Genomic DNA, 21,979 nt, shown 5'->3' with positions numbered 1-21,979 from the left:
TTTCATTGACTCCATTGAAAAACAGCTCCAATTACGTCCGTAATTGACACCGCGAAAAACGTGAGTACGAGCAATTATGTCTGAAATTCAGGAGCTGTTTTCACCTGAAAACAGCTCCGTAATTTCAGGCGTATTGGACGCTGCCGTGTGAACATACCCATAGAGATAAGGGGCTGCCGATTAGTGCAGAGAAAACGGGTCCGTAAGTACGGGTGGAATACTGGTGACACCAGACCCAATGTTATTGGAAGCACCATTAAATATCCTTAACACTATGATCACATGATCAAAAAAAATGTATTCCCTTTAGGAAATAAAAGTCCTAAGCCAGTGCTCCTAGACTAAACTACGAAGTGGTGGATGAGGGGCGGGGACTTCTGATTCATGCCCATTTGGCATCATTTTAATTTCTTCTGCATGCATTTTAGTCCCTCAATCGCTCATTGCTTCTCCATGCATTTTAGTCCCTCAATTATACGAGACAGGACAACTGTCCTGCCTCTGTGTAAACCCGCTGTGGCCAACATCGCAGTGCTGCTGTGTTAGGCAATTCAGCGAGGAATGATGTATGTTGCAGCCAATTATGGCCTACCACGTTATTACCTGGGGAATGTGTGTCCAATCAAAAATAGCTATTCCCTGATTTTAAACCAATGAAAAATCGGGCTTCAAACAAACTTTCAAAAATATATATAAGATAATAATAAGAATAAGAATAATAATTAAAAAAAAAATTCAAAGGTGTATATAGCGTTTAATAAAATGAAGGTCAACACTGAAGTGCACCCCAGTTTCTCATCCAAAATATCTATATTTCAGAAACATAGTCTCTATTAACACCATGTTTATGGGCTACATCTAAGGGATACATTTGGTTAACTAAAACATAAGGAATGTAAATGTATCCTGTGATGTACCCATATACGTTTCTATAGGCCAAATTCTTTTTGACATACTTTTGAATGTTTGACATTTGGATACTATTTCTTGACATTATGGATATGAATGAGTACTATAATAGTAGTAGTATATTAATGCTGCAAAAACCACATCACATATTATACAGTATTTTTGAGGATTATTATCAGTCACTTATACTAAGTGCTGTTAGGTTTGGTGATTTCATAAGACCAACCTTTTCTTGATAAAAACAGCAATGGCTTTTCCAATTTTAACAGTGACAACCACCTTTGGTGAGGAAAACTATTGATAGATTATTACAGACTTGTCTCCATTTACGACCTACATTAAATCGTTTACAAGATCTCCTAAGATCCATAAGAATATAAGATAAGTGTAGAATAAATTTTAGTATTTGGTTATTGTATTATAATACACACCAATAGAAATTTTCTTCTAATCTCTGTAAATAATATTTGTATAACATCATATTTCACTGTGTAGGTATAGGCACCTTTAATACTGCACAACTAAATAGGCACTACTTATCTGTTCCTGCAGAAGGAGTCATTTGCTATTTGCTTTTGAAGGAAGTTTCTTCTCCTGTGCCAACCACCGATTGACTGGCATGTGGAGTTCCTGCTATCTTTACAAAAGAGGTTCTTCAGCATCTGCAGTAGTGTGTCTCAGCTACTGCAAAACAATTTAGTACACAACTCAGATGCTGCAGACCTTCTTTTTGAAAAGGATGAGGACGTTTCATATCAGTCAATGAATGGTGGGAAGGAATCTCCCCCTGCTCTTCAAAAAGAGCTTCTGCGGCAGCTGAAGCGTGTATTATGTGGAATAATGTACCCCTGCTATCATTTATGAAGAATAATATGTCACTTCAGAGTTCCATGACCTGTATAAATGTACTCAGCCCTGTGGTCTCACAATGGTGTATGGTCAAATAACACCTAGGATCACTTCTAATATTCTTATAATATATAGTAGGAGGTCCATTATCCCATATATAATTACCCAACACCCCGAAACCAAGTTATCTGCATTATATAATCCACACTAAAATTTAAACAGTTACTCATGTCTATGTTTTTAAGGCATCTAGTTCCTCATAGTAAAAAGAGCAGACAGACTCCAGCGGAAACCATCCAACCATTAAAGGCATCGGATTGGGAAGCAGAAGGAAAAAAGCATGAAAGGTCGGAGAACATTACAGCACCATTATCATTCATTGGGAGTGATCAAGAAGCAAATTCTCTCCCTTTACAGTCTATTCCAGAAATGGAATATGAAAGTAATTCTGTAGATACAATGCTTGATGTCGAAAAGTCCATGAGAAGCTCATCCAATATTCTACCTGATGGCAACTTTGCCCGAAACTATGAAGAATTTGAATATGGAGGAGAAATAATAGGAATTTCTACTCCATATGAAGAGGAAACATTTCCAAACAGGACTCTTTATGAGTCATGTTCAGCAGGATCCTCAGAATCCAGTCTTGATATTTGCTTCTTAAGACCAATCAATTTCACACTTGAGTCCAACAGAGCAGACCGTTCCCATCAGCCCCTGGCCAGAAGCTGCATGTCACCTGTAAGCAACAGTAGCTACAGACATGAAGGTATCCATGCAAAAAACAAACCATTAAGCCGATCTCTCAAAGAGTTTCCTCGGAGTCAAGAGACAGTGACTACCAGGTTGTACAGCACCAGAAGCACCCATGCCAATAGGATGCAGTTCAATCAGGATCGAAGCACCCAATCCCATGGTCTATCAGCTTCAACCCGCAGCTCCCACAGGCCCTTCTACGTTCCACAGAGACCTCAGGTGGAAAGTAGATCTTTATTAGAGGTGAGCAATTTTGATAATGGAATATTGTATACCTTTCAAAACAGTATGAATATGCTTTATGAAATAGGCATCAATCATTGATGCAGAATTGATATCTGTTTTTACCCACCTGTATGCCTCTAGAACCAGTCCTAAAAAGAGGTGGTGGGACAGCCCCCTCCATACATGGAGCATCATGCTCTTGGCTAGCGGGTACAAGGTACTGTAGGAAAATAAGCGTAATCTGTAACAGGGCATTTGTACCAGGGTTATTGTGTTCTAACACGAGAGGTCATTATGAGAGTCTAAACTATGATGCAGGCTTTGCCCCAGGATTTATCAAGGGCTGTCCTAAATCCTCAGACCACTGGTCATCAAACTGGGAATAACCAGGGTCTTAAAAAAGTAATAGATTTTAAACAATAAAAATGGCAAATAACAAGGCACACTGAGTACCAAAGTTAATACTAAAGATGGCTATGCAACCGGAAAAGATGTTTCTTATTGATTATGGGATTGTATATATTGTTAAATCGATGGGTTTCGAACAATGGCAATCTGCTTCATCACTGCTTCATGTACTTTGTACCATTAGAACTTGTTCTGTCTGTCCATAGACTCAACTGTCCATAGAATAATAACCAAAATGGGTTAAGAATCTTCAATATTTTATAATCATTTTTGTAAATGTGCTATACAAAACACATTGCATACTGTTCTTGTAAGAATTTTGTGGTAACTGCGCCACTGTCATGGTAATGTACAATATATATGAGCTTTAGATTCAACATGGTGTGCCGCAATAAAGTAGGGATGAGTAACAAAGGGGCTAGTAATTTTTTTACAGGGTTTTGGTTAAGGTCTCATGCACATGACTGTGCCTGTAATCATGGCCCGCGATTGCGGGCACGGACGTCCGCCGACGGCCCTGTGCCGCAGCCCGCATTTTCGGCCCGTTCTCCCATACAAAGTATGGGAGCACGGCCCGTAAAACGCAAAAGATAGGACATGTTCTATCTTTTGCAGTGCAGTCCTACGGCACGGACACCTATCCGTAGTGATACGGAACCGTGTCCGCGGCCAATAGAACTAAATGGGTCTGTAAATGCGGACCATATTACGGTCCGCAATTACAGAGATTTTTTTAACAGTCGTGTGCATAGGGCCTTACAGTCCAGAAACAGCACTACTCTTGTCCATGTTCAGCTCAGCCCTATTAATTTAAACTGGACTGAGCTGCAATACTAGGCACAGCCCATAGACAGGAGTAGCACTGTTTCTGGAAAAATATATATATACATATGTATATATTATATAAAAAAAAAGAAAGAAAAGCACTTTATTTTCTAATCCTAGACAATACATTTCAATGCAAAAATAAATCAAAATCTGGTGCTAAATTAAAGTGTTAAGGTCTGTACAAATGATGTCCATTTAATAGTAGCGCGACATTTTAATTTATGTTACCAGAACTGAAGTTACAAACCTGAAAAGTTAACAACTAAGTCTGTTTTCTTACCTTTTTTTTTTCTTTTTTTTAAGGATATCCACATGGATGGAAATGCAAGGTTCTACCAGAAGGACGAAACAGAGCAAACATCTTTCAGTGATCATCATCCCAGATCAGATCAAAAAGGAGGCTTTCGAAGTTCATTCCGCAAACTGTTTAAAAAGAAGTGAGTACAGCCAAGGCTTTGTATCTCCAATTGGAAATATAAAGAATGTCCTGAATATTTGCTGAATAACACAGAGACATGTTAGTTGAATATTAGCTGAGTAGCACAGTTTTATGTAAAACAGTTCTAAGTTACACATCTTTATCCACCATTGCAACAAAATATAAACCATTGCAGTATTGTCACAGGAAGGCTAAGTCCACCCGTAGCTTACGTAACACTACGGATTTTCTGCAACAGATTTCATTGCGGAAAATCCGCAGCATAATATAGTAGCAGCAAAGTGGATGAGGTTTGAACAAATCTCATCCACGCGCTGTGTAAAAAACCTGCCGAATAACCGTTGATAAATGAATTTGCGATGCAGTTTTTTAATCCGCAGCATGTCAATTTATGTTTTTTTGTTGCGTGTTTTCCTCATTAAATTCTATGGGTAGGTAAAACCCGCAACAAATGTCAGATGTTTCGATTTTAGCGGCGGAAAAACTGCTATTTCACTCCAAAAATCACAACACAGAAAAAAAAAGACTATACTTACCCAGATCTCTATGCTTCTGCGTCGAGCCGGGCCTACAGGTCTGTATTTTCAGATGTTTTTTAGTGAGCGTGTGCATATACCCTTAAAGTCCAAGCCATTTTTTAATTTTTCATTTTCACTTGCCGCCTTCCTAGAGCCATAACTGTTTTATTTTTACGGCAATGGAGTGGAGTGTGAAGGATTATTTTTTGCGGGAGGAGCTGTCGTTTTTATTGCCATCATTTAAAGTACCATATAATGGGTGAATTGGAAAAAAACATCTTATTTTACCTTAAGATAATAAGTAAATATATACAGCCCCAGAACCAAGCTCAGTACGTAAATACAGTGCCAGAACGAAGATCAGTACATATATATAACTCCAGAACCAAGCTCAGTACATATATACAGTGCAAGCACCAAGCTCAGTATATATATACAGCCTGGCCGGCATGAGGAATTTCTGGGCCTCATACAGCCAAGTTGTCTGCGCCCCCCCCTCAATTACATGGGTTGGGCAACGGAAAGTGTGGCGCTCACGTTTGTTATATGCACCAACTGATTTTGGTGCTGATGTCAATTACAGTGAATGAAACCATGGAGCAGACAGTAACCAGTTAATGCCCTGGATTTTGTTCTATTTAGCCAAAACGTATCCCACTGTATGGCATACGTGGGATACGTCGCCCGGGAAATGGCCATGGGGAAAATCCTGAAGTCACTGTCCATAAATGCACTCTGCCCAGGGACTCTGGCACTGTTCCTGATGTCCATGTACGTAAAGTGACGTCAGAATCTTTGCAAAGCCTGAGTACACAGCCAGAGAGTCGGCAACGCTCTAGCCAGGGATTCCGGCCCTGGAGAATCCCCTGACGTCACTTTACATATATGGACAGTGATGTCAGGAGCTTTCCCAGGGACAAAGTCCACAAGCAGAGCACTTGTGATGCTCTGTCTGGGGACTCCAGCATTGGGAAGCTCCTGACATCACTGTCCACATACTAATGTCAGGAGTGGCATACGGTTGTTTGCAGGATCTCTCAGGATGGAATACCATAGTCTACTATGCTATTCCGTCCTTCAAAAATAAGGTATACCGACGTATACCAGTCCGATGAAGGCTAAAGGGACATAATAGAGCCTATGAATTTTTGTTTACGTTGTTTATAGTGTACGTTCGGAGATTTTCTCTACGATAAACATAGGGAAATAATACAATGTGAAGGGGACTTTAAGAGAGGGTGAAGCACTTGTGAGGATATAAGGAGCACTAACTTTCTTACATTGCCATTAAAGTCCAATGTGTTTTTATGCAGCAAAAATCAGAGGCTTACCCTTGGATTTCTGCCGCACAAGTGTGTAGCAGATCTGCACGAAAACTAGTCCCATTGTCATTCAAAGGGGCTTATCCTCAGCTTTTCCCTGTAAAATAAGTAGCATGCTACTTATTCCTGTGCTGGATTTTTTTCCATGGTGCGGACAAAAATACACGTGGAAAATTTTTCGTAGCATGTGAACTGGGAGGCAGATTGTCATTGAAATCCATATCAATTCCAACACGTGAGGCCCCCTTAGGGTTAGTTTAAAAAAATGAGGCCAAATGCACACGATGCGTATTACGTCTGGATTTGCCGCAAGTATTTTCGTGCGGCAAATCCGCAGCGTTAATACAGTACCAGCAAAGTAAGTGAGATCTTAAGAAATCTCATCTACACGTTGCAGATTTTTTTTGCATATAAATAGACCTGCGGTGCATATTTTAAAATCCGCAGCATGTCAATTTATCTTGCGTTTCCGCTTGCAAATTGTATCTGACCAGTTAAAAAAAAAATAAAAAAAAATTTCCACAGCATAAAACCTGAACCTACTCTATTCCACATCAAAATGTAAAAACCGCACCTAAGAATGCTCTATTAGGGTATGTTCACAGGAGGGCGTCCGTTACGGCTGAAATTACGGGGATGTTTCAGCCTGAAAACATCCCGTAATTTCAGCCGTAACGGCATGTGCAGGCGCTTGAACGCCGCGTACATTACGGCCGTAATTAGCGCTGCTATTCATTGGAGTCAATGAATAACGGCTCCAATTACGGCCAAAGAAGTGACAGGTCACTTCTTTGACGCGGGCGTCTATTTACGCGCCGTCATTTGACAGCGGCGCGTAAATTTACGCCTCGTGTGAACAGACAAACGTCTGCCCATTGCTTTCAATGGGCAGATGTTTGTCAGCGCTATTGAGGCGCTATTTTCAGACGTAATTCGGGGCAAAAACGCCCGAATTACGTCCGTAAATAGGCCGTGTGAACATACCCTTAGGGTATGTGCACACACACTAATTACGTCCGTAATTGACGGATGTATTTCGGCCGCAAGTACCGGACCGAACACAGTGCAGGGAGCCGGGCTCCTAGCATCATACTTATGTACGATGCTAGGAGTCCATGCCTCGCTGCAGGACAACTGTCCCGTACTGAAAACATGATTACAGTACGGGACAGTTGTCCTGCAGCGAGGCAGGGACTCCTAGCATCGTACATAAGTATGATGCTAGGAGCCCGGCTCCCTGCACTGTGTTCGGTCCGGTACTTGCGGCCGAAATACGTCCGTAAATTACGGACGTAATTAGTGTGTGTGCACATACCCTTAGGGCTTGTCCACATGTTGGGTTTTTCAGTCCGATATTGCAGACGGAAAATAACGCAGCAGATTACAGTAGCAGCAAAGTGGATGAGATTTAACAAATCTCATCCACACGCTGCGTAAAAATTTCCGACCATTAATTGACCTGCGGTGCGGATTTTTCGTACCACAGCAGGTCAATTCCTGTTGCAGAAAGTGACTGAATTGCTGCGTTTTTCAGAGGAGAGGTCACCATCTCCCAACATTGAGAAAAACACAGCAAAATACGCACCATTTTCTGCAGTAAAAAACACAGGATACGGTGCCTTTTTTCGGCAGCAGAAAGTCTGCTACTTTCAACGGAATTGCTGCACAAATTTTCTGCAGAAATTCCATTCTGTGTGGACAAGCCCTTAGGTGCGGATTTTACCTTCAGCATTACCTGCGGTTTTCATGCAAATTTTCTGCTCCAAATTCCTCAACGTGTGCATGTAGCCTTAGGCCCCATGCACATGACCGTAAAAACTCTCCGTAATTGCGGACCCTTGTCAGGGCAAAACTTCCTTCTCCCTGTTATTCCACACCGAATAACCACCTCTGTAAATTGGAAACGGAGGGCATGCATGGAAGAGATATACCAGGAGACAAGTTGATACAGATCCTCCCTCAGTGAAGTAGGAAGTGAACTGAACTTTTTATTGAACAAAGAAACACAAAAGTTTTCCTCCCTAGAGATGTGGGACGTGCTTAAGCCCCATTGGCTCTATTCCGCTGTAAGTCCATCTATACACCCCTCTTGCATTCCAGGGGCGGTGTCTTCCATAGGCGTGCCCCTCATACAGCCTCCATTGTTCCATAGATTCGATTTCTTTGTGTAATATACTGATATATATATATATATATATATATATATATATGTAAGGATAATATTTTTGCAAACAATATACAGGCTAATGATCCCTGACAGTCCCCCCTAAAAATATTATTACTCTATCCCTGAGTCTTGCCTAGCAACCTACCACTGACCACTCGAACCAGGCAGGTAGGGGTTTTGGATTTCTTCACCAGCTTGAGACGAGCTACTTCCTTATGAGTAACCCCCCTTTGTACCTGGACTTCCAAGGTTTCGGAGTGGTCCTGACTTTCCCTATTCTCCTCAGAACACAGGATGGTTGTCTTGGTATAATCTACAAACCGCTGCTGGTTGTAATATATATAATTAATCCAGTCTACATTTTTATTAATGGTAATAATTGTCACACTGTCACTTACTGTCCTAATGGTACTTTTACCCCTGCAGATATAACAGGTCATGGGCAGCATCTTCCCCAAACCTAAAGACACCCGGGTAACATAACCTCCGGGCTCTCATTGCTGCCATGTGCTTCTTACATATGAGTGACAACAACCAGTGACCTTCACCTCACACCTCCACATAAAACTCCTCAGATTGTAATTTGCAGTACCGTGGCATATTTACACACATTATAATTATAAACCTCAGACAATATAAACAATTGGGCCCCATCAGTTCATTGTCAGTCCTGTACATCATCGTCCTCTTCCTCTCCTGTCTTCTGTCGAGTCAGACTGCACAGTGGTGTCCAGTGGGGGGGATTTATTATTATCCTCCACCTGGTCACTTACTTATTAAAACACTTGATACTGCTGACGGATTCACTCAGGTCTTTGGTCTTTACTTTGATCTTTGCTGATGTCATCAGGACTTGGTTTGGTCCTTCTCATCTGTCAGACACCGTCTCTTTTAGTATACGTCACCGGGCTGTACATAGCACCTCATGCTGTGAGCCTGGGGTGAGATCCCACGTAGACGGAGTAGTGGAGTTTTATTGTGACTACCACAAACCCTCCACATCTATCCTCTTCCTCCGGTAAGTTACTTGTCTGGGCGGCTGCTTAGAATTGTGACACTGCCGTCGGTTCATGATAAACGCATTGTACTGGCTCAGGCTGCGCCTGCCGCATCTCAGTGATGGAGTTCATCATAATAAAAGTCTTTTAGTTCATGTTTACTGGCACTTGCTGGGGACCCAAACCTTGTCAATTGTTAAAATAAATACTAATCTGGTGATAACATCATCCGCATACACTATAAACGTTGTTCTAAGTACATACAATAACAATGTCAGGCCCTTAAACCACATCAAACAAACACCTTTATGTAAGAAAAACTTCTCTGTTCCACTGGACAGGGCACCTAGAAGATGTGTAATTACTGGGTACATTGTATTTGAACTTGGTGTCACACTTTCCAGCAGGATTTATACCTTATTCTCAGCTGATTACCTGGAACAGCTCCTATTCACAGAAATATACACAGATTCCACATGTTTATCCGACAAGTGTCTCAAACCAATTTTTCTCCCCCTACTCTCATTTGTTTCACCTGGGAAGGCCTCCCAAGGTCGGTTCTCTTCGTGGGAGGCGGGTATGATAAGGTTGGCACCGGTCTGCCAGGACTGTTCTGTAGGCAAATCAAACAGCTCTAACAGAATTTAGCAGCAACAGCTGTAAAGCCTGGGACATACCAATTAGATCTTACCACATGGATCCTTGCAGTCTTGGGGCATATGTGAGGTCATACACCATCAATGCAAGTGCCATCAAGAGTGCTACCAGTTTACCTGCCTTTATCCGTCCACATTCTGTTGGAATCTGGTTCTCACGCCTTCCGCTCCCAGTTGGAGACTTCCTGTGGAGAACAAGCTTTCCATCGCATAATCAGTAATTGATCTTAATCAGATATTATGTTAAACATTCACACTGGGCAGTAACTAAAACTGATACATACAAACTGATTCTTCTTCTCTTTATATCTATACATACACATATACACTGCACAGAATTCTCTGCTCTAAAATTTTCCTTTCACAACAAAAATATTTTCAAATGGGAATCTACTTGCACTGAGAAGTTATCATTTACACAAACATAATACTTACGCATGCCTCCAATAGTCCAATGCTAAGGCTGGTCCAGAAGTTTACATAAAACTTAACCTCAGTATTTAATATTCCCACAACACTTTTTGAATATCGTTATTAAACTAACTTTGGGACAACATCTGGAGAACTGCTGACATCTTATCATTGTACAAACACCAGGTCAATACTTGGGATAACACTGTTCCCCTGTCACTACACACAACGTCTGCAGTGGGGAAGATACCGGCCGGGCTTCAGGCCACCCTGAGAACAGGTCTACACATACGATCACATTGTCATACACTTCTACCTCGGGTAGTTGTATGTTCTGCAGTCGCTGGGACGGGTAATCTGGCCGGGCTGCACTTTTCACAGGTACCTTTGCTGTTTTACCTATGTCATGCCGTGCGCACATCATGCCGGCTGCTACAAACCTAGTGGTGGCATTATTGTATCCAGGGACAAGCCAATTTACTGACACCTGGCCGCACATACTCTTGTTGTCAGGTCTGTCTTCCCTTGCTCTCTCAATTGGCTTACCCGATGATCCAATAAAGTTCCTACTACCAATGGGCCCATAATTGTGGGCGATGCCAAAAGCGTACCTAGAGTCAGTGTAAATGTTGGCCGTCTTACCTTCTGACAGCCTCAGCGAGCACCTCCAACTCCGCTCCTTGAGATGAATGAGAAGGTGAGAGTGGTTTCTGGATAATTTACCTGGTGCCTCATATCCTGTCTTGTACATACTGTATATGATCAAGTATTTCTACATTACAAATTTACATTAAAAACCCATGTCACATATAGATAGAACATTTCAAAGGGGTGGCGTCTTCATTCTCAAAAATAAAAACAAATATTATACACTTCTCCACACTCATCTGATAATCCAGAACACTTTGAGAATCTCACTTTTATCAGGTTCTGTAAATACGTGATTAATACAAAAACAAATAAAAATTACAAAAATCTTTACATAAAATTAACAATGTTCAGATAATTTTCACCTCCTTCCCTACTAAATCTGTAAAGACTCATCTATGAGTGACCTCGGCCTCTTGTGTAAATTTGCTGGAGGGGGATGGTCTCTTACACAATACCTCATATTGGGTGGAGACTACAGCACAGCATACCCAGTGCCATATTTACTGTTCTGGAAGGATCTACACAGAAAAAAAAATACCTCAACATTTAGGTTACTCTTATACACATTTAATGTGGATTACTCATTGGGGTCTCTTACACATTTTGTAGATCTCCTGGAACCAAATTCATTAATTCAAAACAAACCAAAATTGTACCTGATCAGTCCCTTCACCATTTCCCCCTTTGTTGACTCTGTGAAAGTAATGTAGCAGAGTTCAAGACTACATCTCAACATAATAAGGACAGGCACTCTATCTGGGGGGCACTAGTTTAACCCCCTGTAATACACAACAGCCTGGAACAAAAATGACTCTCTCCTGACAAAAATAAATTTTATCTTTAAAATGACTTGCAACCATTTACCTGTAAAACATCTCCCAAAATAACATTTAGGCCGCACTATAGCACGCGGCTCATGTGTGAAAACAAAAACAAAACAATTGTAATTAGTTATTCAATAAAACGGAAAATAATATCTGGTAATATTAATTACTGCAAACCAATAAACTATATACAAGAATAGGGAACAGTGGGGGCACACACATTTTCAAGACCCCGTGTCTCACAATATCTGTATTTTAATTCATTTGAATTAACATCAAAACACATTAAATCTTATCACATCATAACACATAAATATGCAGCGTAACTGTTATATCTTTTTGCAGACATATCCAGCGGTCTGTAATATTTTCCTCGCTTGGTGAAGTTACTGGACAACAGCGCATGCGCAAAGATAAGAAACTTTCCTTTACACAGAAAGAAACTGATTTTAACCCCATACACAAAACACAAATAATTTTTTTTAGACATTACTGCTGTTAAAAATAAAAGCATACAATATAGATCTAAAAGCAGTGCAATATTGTAATCACTTGTCTCATCAGTCCACGCCCTATATACAAGCTCACACCAGTCTGCTTTTCACACTGCACACATCACACAGCCCCCCTCCCCCACACAATCTATCACACACGTTACATCAAATTCTACAGGAGGGGGTCACACACTCACTCCTCACAGCTTCTGTTCTCACAATCTTAACAATTTCAATGCCGGCAAAAATTCTCCCATACAATGAACCTCCAAGAGTCACACATCTGTAACAGTGTCCAATCTGTCGGCCACTATCTCTATATTATGATGACGTGTCTTTTCACCAGTGCACAGCTTCCTGCAGCCCCGGGACGGAAGCTAGAATAGAAGAAAACACTACAGCATGTGTTACTGGCAACTCTTTACTGAGGGAAATGACAAAATTAACAAGACTATCATTTCATACTGAGTTGATTGGGCCGGGCGTGACCTCATCAGGGGGTGGGGGGCAGCCTCTCCCACAGGAAGCACATTGCTCAGCTGTGAGGAGGGTTTTGCTGCCCACAATGAGGACACACCCAACATGAGGGACTGCCGCCATTACAGGGCGGCGGCTGGTCCTGTGGTTTCTAATACATAACATAATACAATTACTTTCTTATTCCTAACTTCCCTTCGCTTCACCAAATCATACGAATAGGATCGTCCGGGTACGGGTGATCCTGATGATTTGAATATGGACCGTAAACCATCCATTCTAACCTTCTATATCCTTCACGTAATTTATATAACAACTTTTGGCCTGCAACCCTCTGGTCTGGCCAATATATTACCTACGACTTATCACACGACTTATCAGTGCGTTACACACCCCGCGTGCACCTGTCCCACGACTTATCACACGACTTATCACACATGTGCCCGCATACCCGCGTATAAGACAGGTTATAATACTACCCACGAGTTATCAGTTTTTACACCCCGGTGGCGCCTGTATAAGACAGGTTATAATACTATCCACGACTTGTCGCACATTATTGTGCCCGCGTGCCCCTGTATAAGACAGGTTATATTTTCTATCTAGTCCCTAATTACCCAGAGGATGGTTAGTCGGGCGCGACTAATTTCTTACGGGTACGTGACCACACAGCGGGGATGTCGCCCCTGTCGCCTGAGCTAATCCAGGCAACCAACCAGGGTTCTACAGATTTCCACAAGACCGTCCACTAACACAGATAAGTCGAAGATTTATAAAATCAACTGACTTACCGTGTTATTGTGGCGGTGATCAGGCTCCTTCAGTGGGCGGTCCTGGGTCGTCTGTTTCACCCTGTGATTGTCGGTTGTCCGGATTCCGAGATCCCCTCGAGTGTGGCCCCACATTGGGCACCAATTGTCAGGGCAAAACTTCCTTCTCCCTGTTATTCCACACCGAATAACCACCTCTGTAAATTGGAAACTGAGGGCATGCATGGAAGAGATATACCAGGAGACAAGTTGGTACAGATTCTCCCTCAGTGAAGTAGGAAGTGAACTGAACTATTTATTGAACAAAGAAACACAAAAGTTTTCCTCCCTAGAGATGTGGGACGTGCTTAAGCCCCATTGGCTCTATTCAGCTGTAAGTCCATCTGTACACTCCTCTTGCATTCCAGGGGCGGTGTCTTCCATAGGCGTGCCCCTCATACAGCCTCCATTGTTCCATAGATTCGATTTCTTTTTGTAATATACCGATATATATATATATATATATATATATATGCAAGGATAATATTTTTGCAAACAATATACATGGTAATGATCCCTGACACCGTAATACGGTCCTCAGTTATCGGACCCATTCAGTTCTATTATCGCTACGGATGGGTGTCCGTACTGTAGAAATGTTCAGAAAATGATGGAACATGTCCGTTCTTTTGCAAACGCGGGCCGTGATTACGGGCTCAGCCGTGTGCATGGGGCCTTACAGATTTTGCTAGGGATTTGAAGCAAATTAACCCTTTGCATTGTAAGGGTATGTTCACACGCAGTGTTTTCAGACGTATTTCGGGCGTTTTACGCCTCCAATTACGCCTGAAACACGGCTCCATTACGCCTACACACATCTGCCCATTGCTTGCAATGGGATTTACGGTGTTCTGTTCCCACGATGCTTAATTTTACGCGTCGCTGTCAATATACGGCGCGTAAAAAAATGGCCGCGAAAAAGAAGTGCCTGTCACTTCTTGGAACGTTTTTGGAGCCGTTTTTCATAGACTCTATAGAAAACAGCTCCAAAAAACGCCGTAAAAAACGCTGCGAATGACGCAGCAAAAAAAAATCACAAATGACATAAAAAACTTCTGAAAATCAGGAGCTGTTTTCCCTTGAAAACAGCTCCGTATTTTGAGGCGTTTTTGTGTTTGTGTGTGAACATATCCTAAAGGGTAAAATACATCCCAATTCTGCAACATAATAGGCATGCTGCTGATTTAAAAATCAGCACCACGTCCGAAATTCCATGAAGATTTTTTTCTGCTGCATTTGCATGGGGTTTTGAAAACCCCATTCACATGAGTTAGGGCTTATTTAGACGAACGTGTTAAATGTCCGTGTGACGGCCGTCCTTTTAACGGCCGTCACATGGTTGCATGTATTTCTATGGGGCTATTCACACAGCAGTTGTTTTAATGGACCATGTGAAGGGCCCTGAAAAAATAGAACATGTCCTATTTATGTCCGTTTTTACAGATCCCTCAACAGACTCAAGTCTATGAGGGATCCGTGAAAACTGGTCCCACACGGGTGCAAGTTGGCAGGGAAAAACGGCCATTATTAAGGGCTGATTTCGCACATGTTCGTGAACATTTGTAGTGAATTTTCAATGCGCAATCCACACCAGAAATAGGAGACAAATCCGCCACTTCTGAAGTGGCCTTATTGAAACGTCCATGTTCGGTCTGTAATATATGGATCGTATGTTTGCTGTATTTCCCAGACCAACCATAGTTCAGGGAGCCGGGCTCCTAGCATCATAGTTATCTATGACGCTAGGAGTCCCTGTCTCTCCATGGGAATACTGTCCCTGGTCCCGTACTAAAAACATGATTACAGTACAGACAGTATTCCCGTGGAGAGACAGGGATACCTAGCGTCACAGATAACTATATTGCTAGGAGCCGCCTCCCTGCACCAGTCACAATGCCCCCTTATAGATAACGCCAGTCACAATGCCCTCTGTAGATAATGCTCCTTGTAGATAGCGCCAGTCACAATGCCCCCTGTACATATTGCCCAGTGTAGGTAGCGCCCCCTGTAGATATTGCCCCCAACGCTGCCCACAGAACAAAAAAATAAAATATTCTCAACTGTCCTCGTTCCCACGTCGTCCTTGAGCAACGCAGGACTGGTTAGAGTCCAAGCAGTGTCATCCAGCGTAACGGCGCAGTTGGCGTGATGACTGCGTCATTAGTAAAGTGCCAAATGGGAGGATGGGGACGAGTAGTTCTCTGTCTCACCAGTGCTAAATTATACAATTGTATCCGCGTCCTAAGGACGCAGATACAATTGGGTGAAAGTTCCTGCTTCACCCCGGTTATCTGAACCGGCTGTAATTTTAACATCCGGTATGGGAGAATCGGGGCGAACTGGGCCCCCTTTCAGCCTGCCCCCATTATAATACGCCCCTGATCCCATGTGACTGCTGCAGCCAAACACAGGCTTCAGCGGTACATGGGATGAAACTTTATCCCAGGATGCCGGCCTGCAGGACGTCAGAGGGATGCATCGCCATGACTAAGGGTAAGTATGGACTGTTGTTTTTACCTGCTGTTTCCGCAGCACACATTCCAGACGAAAAACCGCACCACAACGTGGTGCGGTTTTTCGGACGGAATTCCCTTCGGGGACCAGGGCGGATACGCCGTGTACTTTTACTGTGTGAACATACCCTCAGGCTGGATTCACACGAGCATGTTCGGTCCGTAATGGTCGGAACGTATTTCGGCTGCAAGTCCCGGACTGAACACACTGCAGGGAGCCGGGCTCCTAGCATCATAGTTATGTACGACGCTAGGAGTCCCTGCCTCTCCGTGGAACTACTGTCCCGTACTGAAAATATGATTACAGTACGGGACAGTTGTCCCGCAGCATTGCCCATTACGGACCGAACATGCTCGTGTGAATCCAGCCGAATACTTCTGATCTTCCATGAAAAACATACATATGGGTAATTCATTGGGAAAACCTTCATATTGTGGGAAATACTGTATCAACCCATGTATGCATCTATGCCAATCTCAAAAAATATCAGAACGCTCATTGGAGCATTGGGTGCCACCATTTTAAATATATTAACACACCTCCCCAGCTTTATTCTAGTTCACTCCCAGTGAGTAGATGCGAGAAAGTAATGCAAAAATAGATCACATCTAATATTTTTTACATTGTTAAAACTGCATGGAAATGTTGCAGTGGCTGCTGACCAGGTCTCTTGGAAATACAGATTAATCCTATGACGTTGGGTTTTTTTTTGTTTTGTTTTTTAAATACAGTACATTTTTCAATAAAAAGAACTATTCTTGAAATAAAGAAAGGTTTCTTTGAAACAACTAAAATACTAGAATACCCTCCATACAGGCTGTTAATAGGGACGGGGGCAAACCTAAATGAACTTTTGCCCCGGGGGGGGAAGCAAAGCCTTACTACGATTATCCCATCATAAAACAATTTACAAAATCTTTAGGACCTAGTTATGTTAGCAGCTATGACAGGTTATATTGAAATGAAGTAATCACTATATTTTTTTTCAAATTAGGTTTTAGTGGAATAATGGTGGAATCTGATGAATTATATCAAACTGTCTCTTCTATGTTCTGAGATTTTAGGTCCTCTGGACTAGAAAACAAAGAGAAGATGAGTGAGAAGTCATCCATAGACCAGTCTCCCAGCAGACAGGATATCTTCAGAGCTCACTCTGCTTTGATCAATGAGCTTGACCGAGGTACAGCCGTATAATAGGAAGCTGTAACTCTATATAGCAGAGGTGGCTAGCTAACTGCCTTTTGGGAACCACAAGAATCACTTGTCGGTGTTCAGGATCCTCAATCATGGAAGCACATCTTATAGCAAATTCTTCACATTTAAGCCCCATCTTAACTCAACCCCTCACCCTTGCCCTGCCTCCAGAACCAACCTGGTTATAATACCAAGACAACACTGCGTTGTGTGGGTGCCCAGAGCTATTGACAAAAACAGCGCCCCTGAACTTTTCCAAACTATATTTATTGCTTAGTGATTTGCTTTTTCTGCTGATTTATAGAAAATAATGACAGAAATGAGAGGCTAAACCTTTTAATATACATGCTTATTATTACTGCTCCCTGGTCTCATTATATTGCTTATAAATGATCCCTGGTCTCAAAGGGTAATTGCTTGTTAAAGGGTTTTCCAGTCCTAAGAAATTGATGGCATAACCTCAGGATGGGCCATCAATATCTGATCGGTGGGGGTCTAACTCCCAGCACCCACACCGATCAGCTGTTTTGATTGGGCCGTGGCACTCGTACAAGCACTGCTGCTTCTCCTTCATTCCTTATCTGCCCGTACTGTGAACCACACTTGTAGCGGCGGTTCACAGTATTACAGCCTTCTTCCATTCACTTTAACAGGAGACGGCTGTAATAGTGTGAACCGCCGCTACAAGTGTATTGGCGATTCACAGTACGAGCAGCTGATCGGGGAGGTGCCAGTTTTTTTTTTTACTTTACCGAATGTAATATAATTTCTCACCATTATTTACTTCATGTTGTAATTCCTTGTTATCGCGACTTAGTCCCTATAATTTGATTATAAGATTTTTAGTTATTGCATTCTGTATAGTTATTGTTCAAAAAAGGTTTAGCAGTATTCACATTTATTTTAGTTTTTTAAAATTCCATGGGGAATTGCAATGCAAACTGATTTCCAAGGCGTGCCATTTGTCCACTCACGATACATTTTCACCACAGCAGCATGCGAACAGTTCACAAACCGTGCGGTTTGTGAAATGCAGCCACCCTTGGCCCGAAAGCCAATAACCCTCCATTTTGCAACTCTGATAAATCACTCCTTTTGCCCATGGCAACAACGAGTGATATGTGTTCAAAAAGCCTATCGTACACCTTATATACCCACCAAGCCTGCCCACACCACATCACTTCCTTCATGAGCTACGCGCTGCTGGCGTCGAAAGAAGGAGGTGGTCATAATAATGTGACTCAACGGTGTATGTTTACATGTATTACACAAAGGTATACATAGAATAGAGGCAGACCATGATGCTGCTATGGGGCTCTTGGAGATAAGGGGCCCAGCTCTGGTTGGTCCTATCCCCTTTGCTGCTGGATAGCGAGAGCCTGTGCAGGACTCCCCCCAAAGGAACAAAGTAAACAAGGTAGTGAGAAATTGGCCCAAGAGTTGTGGAAGGGGTGTGTAGGGGGAAACAAACACCAAGCCCTTTTGTCCTGGGTAGCAAAAACTTTAACCATAATGGGAGGTCTATTTTGATCTTTGCTATTTACGCCGCTGGTGTTGAAATCTATGGCTAAAGAGCTGGGCCCACTGTAGCAGGAGGGTCTCTTCTGCCAGAGACGTCAAACATTCTCTTTTCATTATTATTATTTATATTTTTATTATTATTAAAGTTATTATTATTACACTAAAATTAAACATAGTCAAATATAGTTCAAATCTATAGCTAAAATAAAGCATTAGACGTATACACTAAAATTCCATTGCTCCAGAAGTCAGAAAATGTTTCTTTTCCTCTGAGCCATTTGAAACTTTCCTCTGTGGTCACAGTTCAAATCTGGGTTTGTGGCCGTTTAAGATAAGTGTCATACCAGGATAAATACTGGACTACTGGATGGCAAAATATATACTAGTATATATATATATATCTATAGATAGATATATATATATTCAATTTTATAACATAGCTCAAAGGCTATACAGTACCTCTACTGTAAGTCGGGGGGGGGGGGGGGGGGGGGTTGGGTGGTGTCATTAGAGATTTTGCATTGGGGCCCAGAAGCTACGCCTCTGGAAAATAATGAGGCACATTTAAACTTAGACCAGGCAGTCAGGAAATGCACCGAATCGATCAAAGTGGCTATTGCTGTATGATAAATTTGGTGCATCCAGCTAGACAAGTTAGACACTTTTCCGTTCCATATACCACCTATTGGTTGGCTGAGTTTACAGCAGTTTTTAGCTGCAAAATTTTGGTGCAGGATGTTGCATTTTATGCCTTGCCCCACAGCATGAATGACAGAATCCTTGCTAAATTTGAACAGTAAATCTCTTCCAATGTACTGGACTTTGCATTATTATAGTGCAATATTTAATACTGCTGCATTCTGACAATATACTTACTGTGCAAAGATCCATTCATACAGAATATACATATATGGACAAACATCATAAAAATTTAGACATTTAATTTTGAAAATGTTACAGTAATGAGAGACGTAAATGTCTTGGGTTATCATTTCTTGTGAAGGTGAAGTTCAAGTGACCAGTGACATAACAGTTATGCAATGACAGCCCGTCTACTGGTACCTGCTATGACATTAGATGTAGTAGTCAGAGAAACCATCGTAGACAAACCGGAGTGCTATATCTATCTTGACTGCTTGTACTAGTATGTGTTTTCAGAAGGCTTTTGTAAGTTGGAATAACAATGCTATATTGTGGGATTGTGATACACGCTAATGAATATGGAAGGGGAATCATTAAGCGCATAACGTCAAGTGACATTTTCATACATGAAAGACTAATATTAGGGATGGGGGCTGGAGTAAAAACTGTGCAGATTTGGTTTAATCATGAAGCAAAACATTTTAATGTGTCTACAATGAAATGTCCAACCTAGAATTGAATTGAATGTCAGCCAAAGACTGCCATAACACAAGGTCTTAAAGTTAGCTAGAACTAGAAAAAATGGTTTGCTTATTTCCAGAACAGTGCTACTCTTATCTCTAGGCTGTGTCTGGTATTGCAGCTCAGCCCAACTCACTTGAATCCTAGACATCTTTTTTTTTAAGTCATCAGTAAAATCGGCGGACTGTTCCCTCTTGCTATTTCTATTAAATGTATTATTTATTAAAAGGAAAATTTATATTCTAAATGTCTTGTAATAACTCTTTTTAGCTACCATGCTTGGCACTTTGCAATTGCTTTCTATAAATTCAGAGAATTTGTTATTATGCTTGTCTGCAACTCTGCACAGTGATATTCTTCTGCGTGCTGGCTGGTTTGCTGTACACTTTTAATAATTTACTGTATCATGAACAAATGCAGCGCTTTCCATTTAGTCTAAAATTAACTTTGTCCTATATTTGCATAGTAGAACTATTTCTGTTCAAAGTAGTGAAAGTTTTTCTTTGTTGGACATAATGTAGGCAAAATGGTTTAACCGTCCCTGTCTTATACTAAAATCAGTAGAAACGACTCAAACTGTCGCAATATTAGTGCAATATTCTAATGCAATCTTAGGTTCGATCTCAAAAAGCTTTAATTTATTTAGGTCCTTATGTAGTAGTATTGCTCAACCAGTCTATATAGCACTATATAACAAATGAGTTAACCTATTTGTTACTGTCACCATTGTCATGAGAAACTTATCAACATGGCAACCTACTGTAGTGAAGTGAAAATAATTGTTGAAAACATATAAATTGTAGAAGCACAAGTACACAGTCTTATTAACAGCATCCGATGGTTACTGTCGCAATTTTGACAGAAAAAACTCCATGTGAAATCAGAGGAGTATGGAGGTACAGAAGGGACCCATACATCTCTACAGGCAGAGGCGTAGCTAGGTTCTCCAGCACCCGGGGCAAAGATTCAGTTTGGCCCCCCCCCAACCTCTTTCCCGACATCTCCTTCCCCCTCGCCGTGTTTGTTTTCTCTACCAATGAATGACGTGTCATTTCTTTTCCACATTTCTTTTTAAGTAACTCGAGCATAAAAACATTTGTACATTTTACAAACAATATAGTTCTATACACAACACCAGAACCAAGCTCAATACATATATACAGCACCAGCACAAATACAGCTCAATTTAGTGCAACCCCTGCCATATAGGTATGTACGGCGTAAAACTACAGCTCCCAGCATGGCCCGAACAATGATAAGAATATGCTGGGAGTTGCTGTTTTCACAAAAAATAAATCATATCATAGCACCCATCATCTCGCTGCAGATCATACAGTGATTACAGTGCTAATTAGAGGCAGAATAAACATTTACATTAAGTGACTCACCGGTGACGTCTCAGATTCTAGTCCTTTTTCTCCATCCGTTCCAGACCTCTATGATAACTTCTCCCGGTCACAGCCTATTTCTGCAGTTTGCCGCTCAGATGTCTTCAGCTTCTCACTTTTCCAACATTTCTACACCTATAAATAAAGATAAAGTTATCATTATACCACACACTACGCGCCTAAATATAATAGCGCCATACACTGCACCTCTAATTATAATAGCACCACACACCGTGTC

At 41.6% G+C, this 21,979-nt stretch overlaps 1 protein-coding gene across 1 annotated transcript in view; it reads left to right on the top strand.

The window, feature by feature from the left end:
• ARHGEF33 (Rho guanine nucleotide exchange factor 33) overlaps positions 1–19,426 on the top strand; it is a 154,169-nt gene extending 134,743 nt beyond the window's left edge. Inside the window, exons 14-16 of the mRNA XM_075864428.1 lie at positions 2,004–2,757; positions 4,279–4,412; positions 17,320–19,426. Of these exons, the coding sequence (XP_075720543.1) occupies positions 2,004–2,757; positions 4,279–4,412; positions 17,320–17,449 (1,018 nt within the window). The 3' untranslated portion in view covers positions 17,450–19,426. The remainder of the gene's footprint in view (positions 1–2,003; positions 2,758–4,278; positions 4,413–17,319) is intronic.
• The last annotated feature ends 2,553 nt before the right edge of the window (positions 19,427–21,979 follow it).

The sequence above is a fragment of the Rhinoderma darwinii genome, chromosome 4, assembly GCF_050947455.1.
Source record: "Rhinoderma darwinii isolate aRhiDar2 chromosome 4, aRhiDar2.hap1, whole genome shotgun sequence".
NCBI classification, from domain to species: Eukaryota; Metazoa; Chordata; class Amphibia; order Anura; family Rhinodermatidae; genus Rhinoderma; species Rhinoderma darwinii.
Note: the sequence above shows the minus strand (reverse complement) of the source record. Positions and strands in the feature narration are given on the sequence as shown.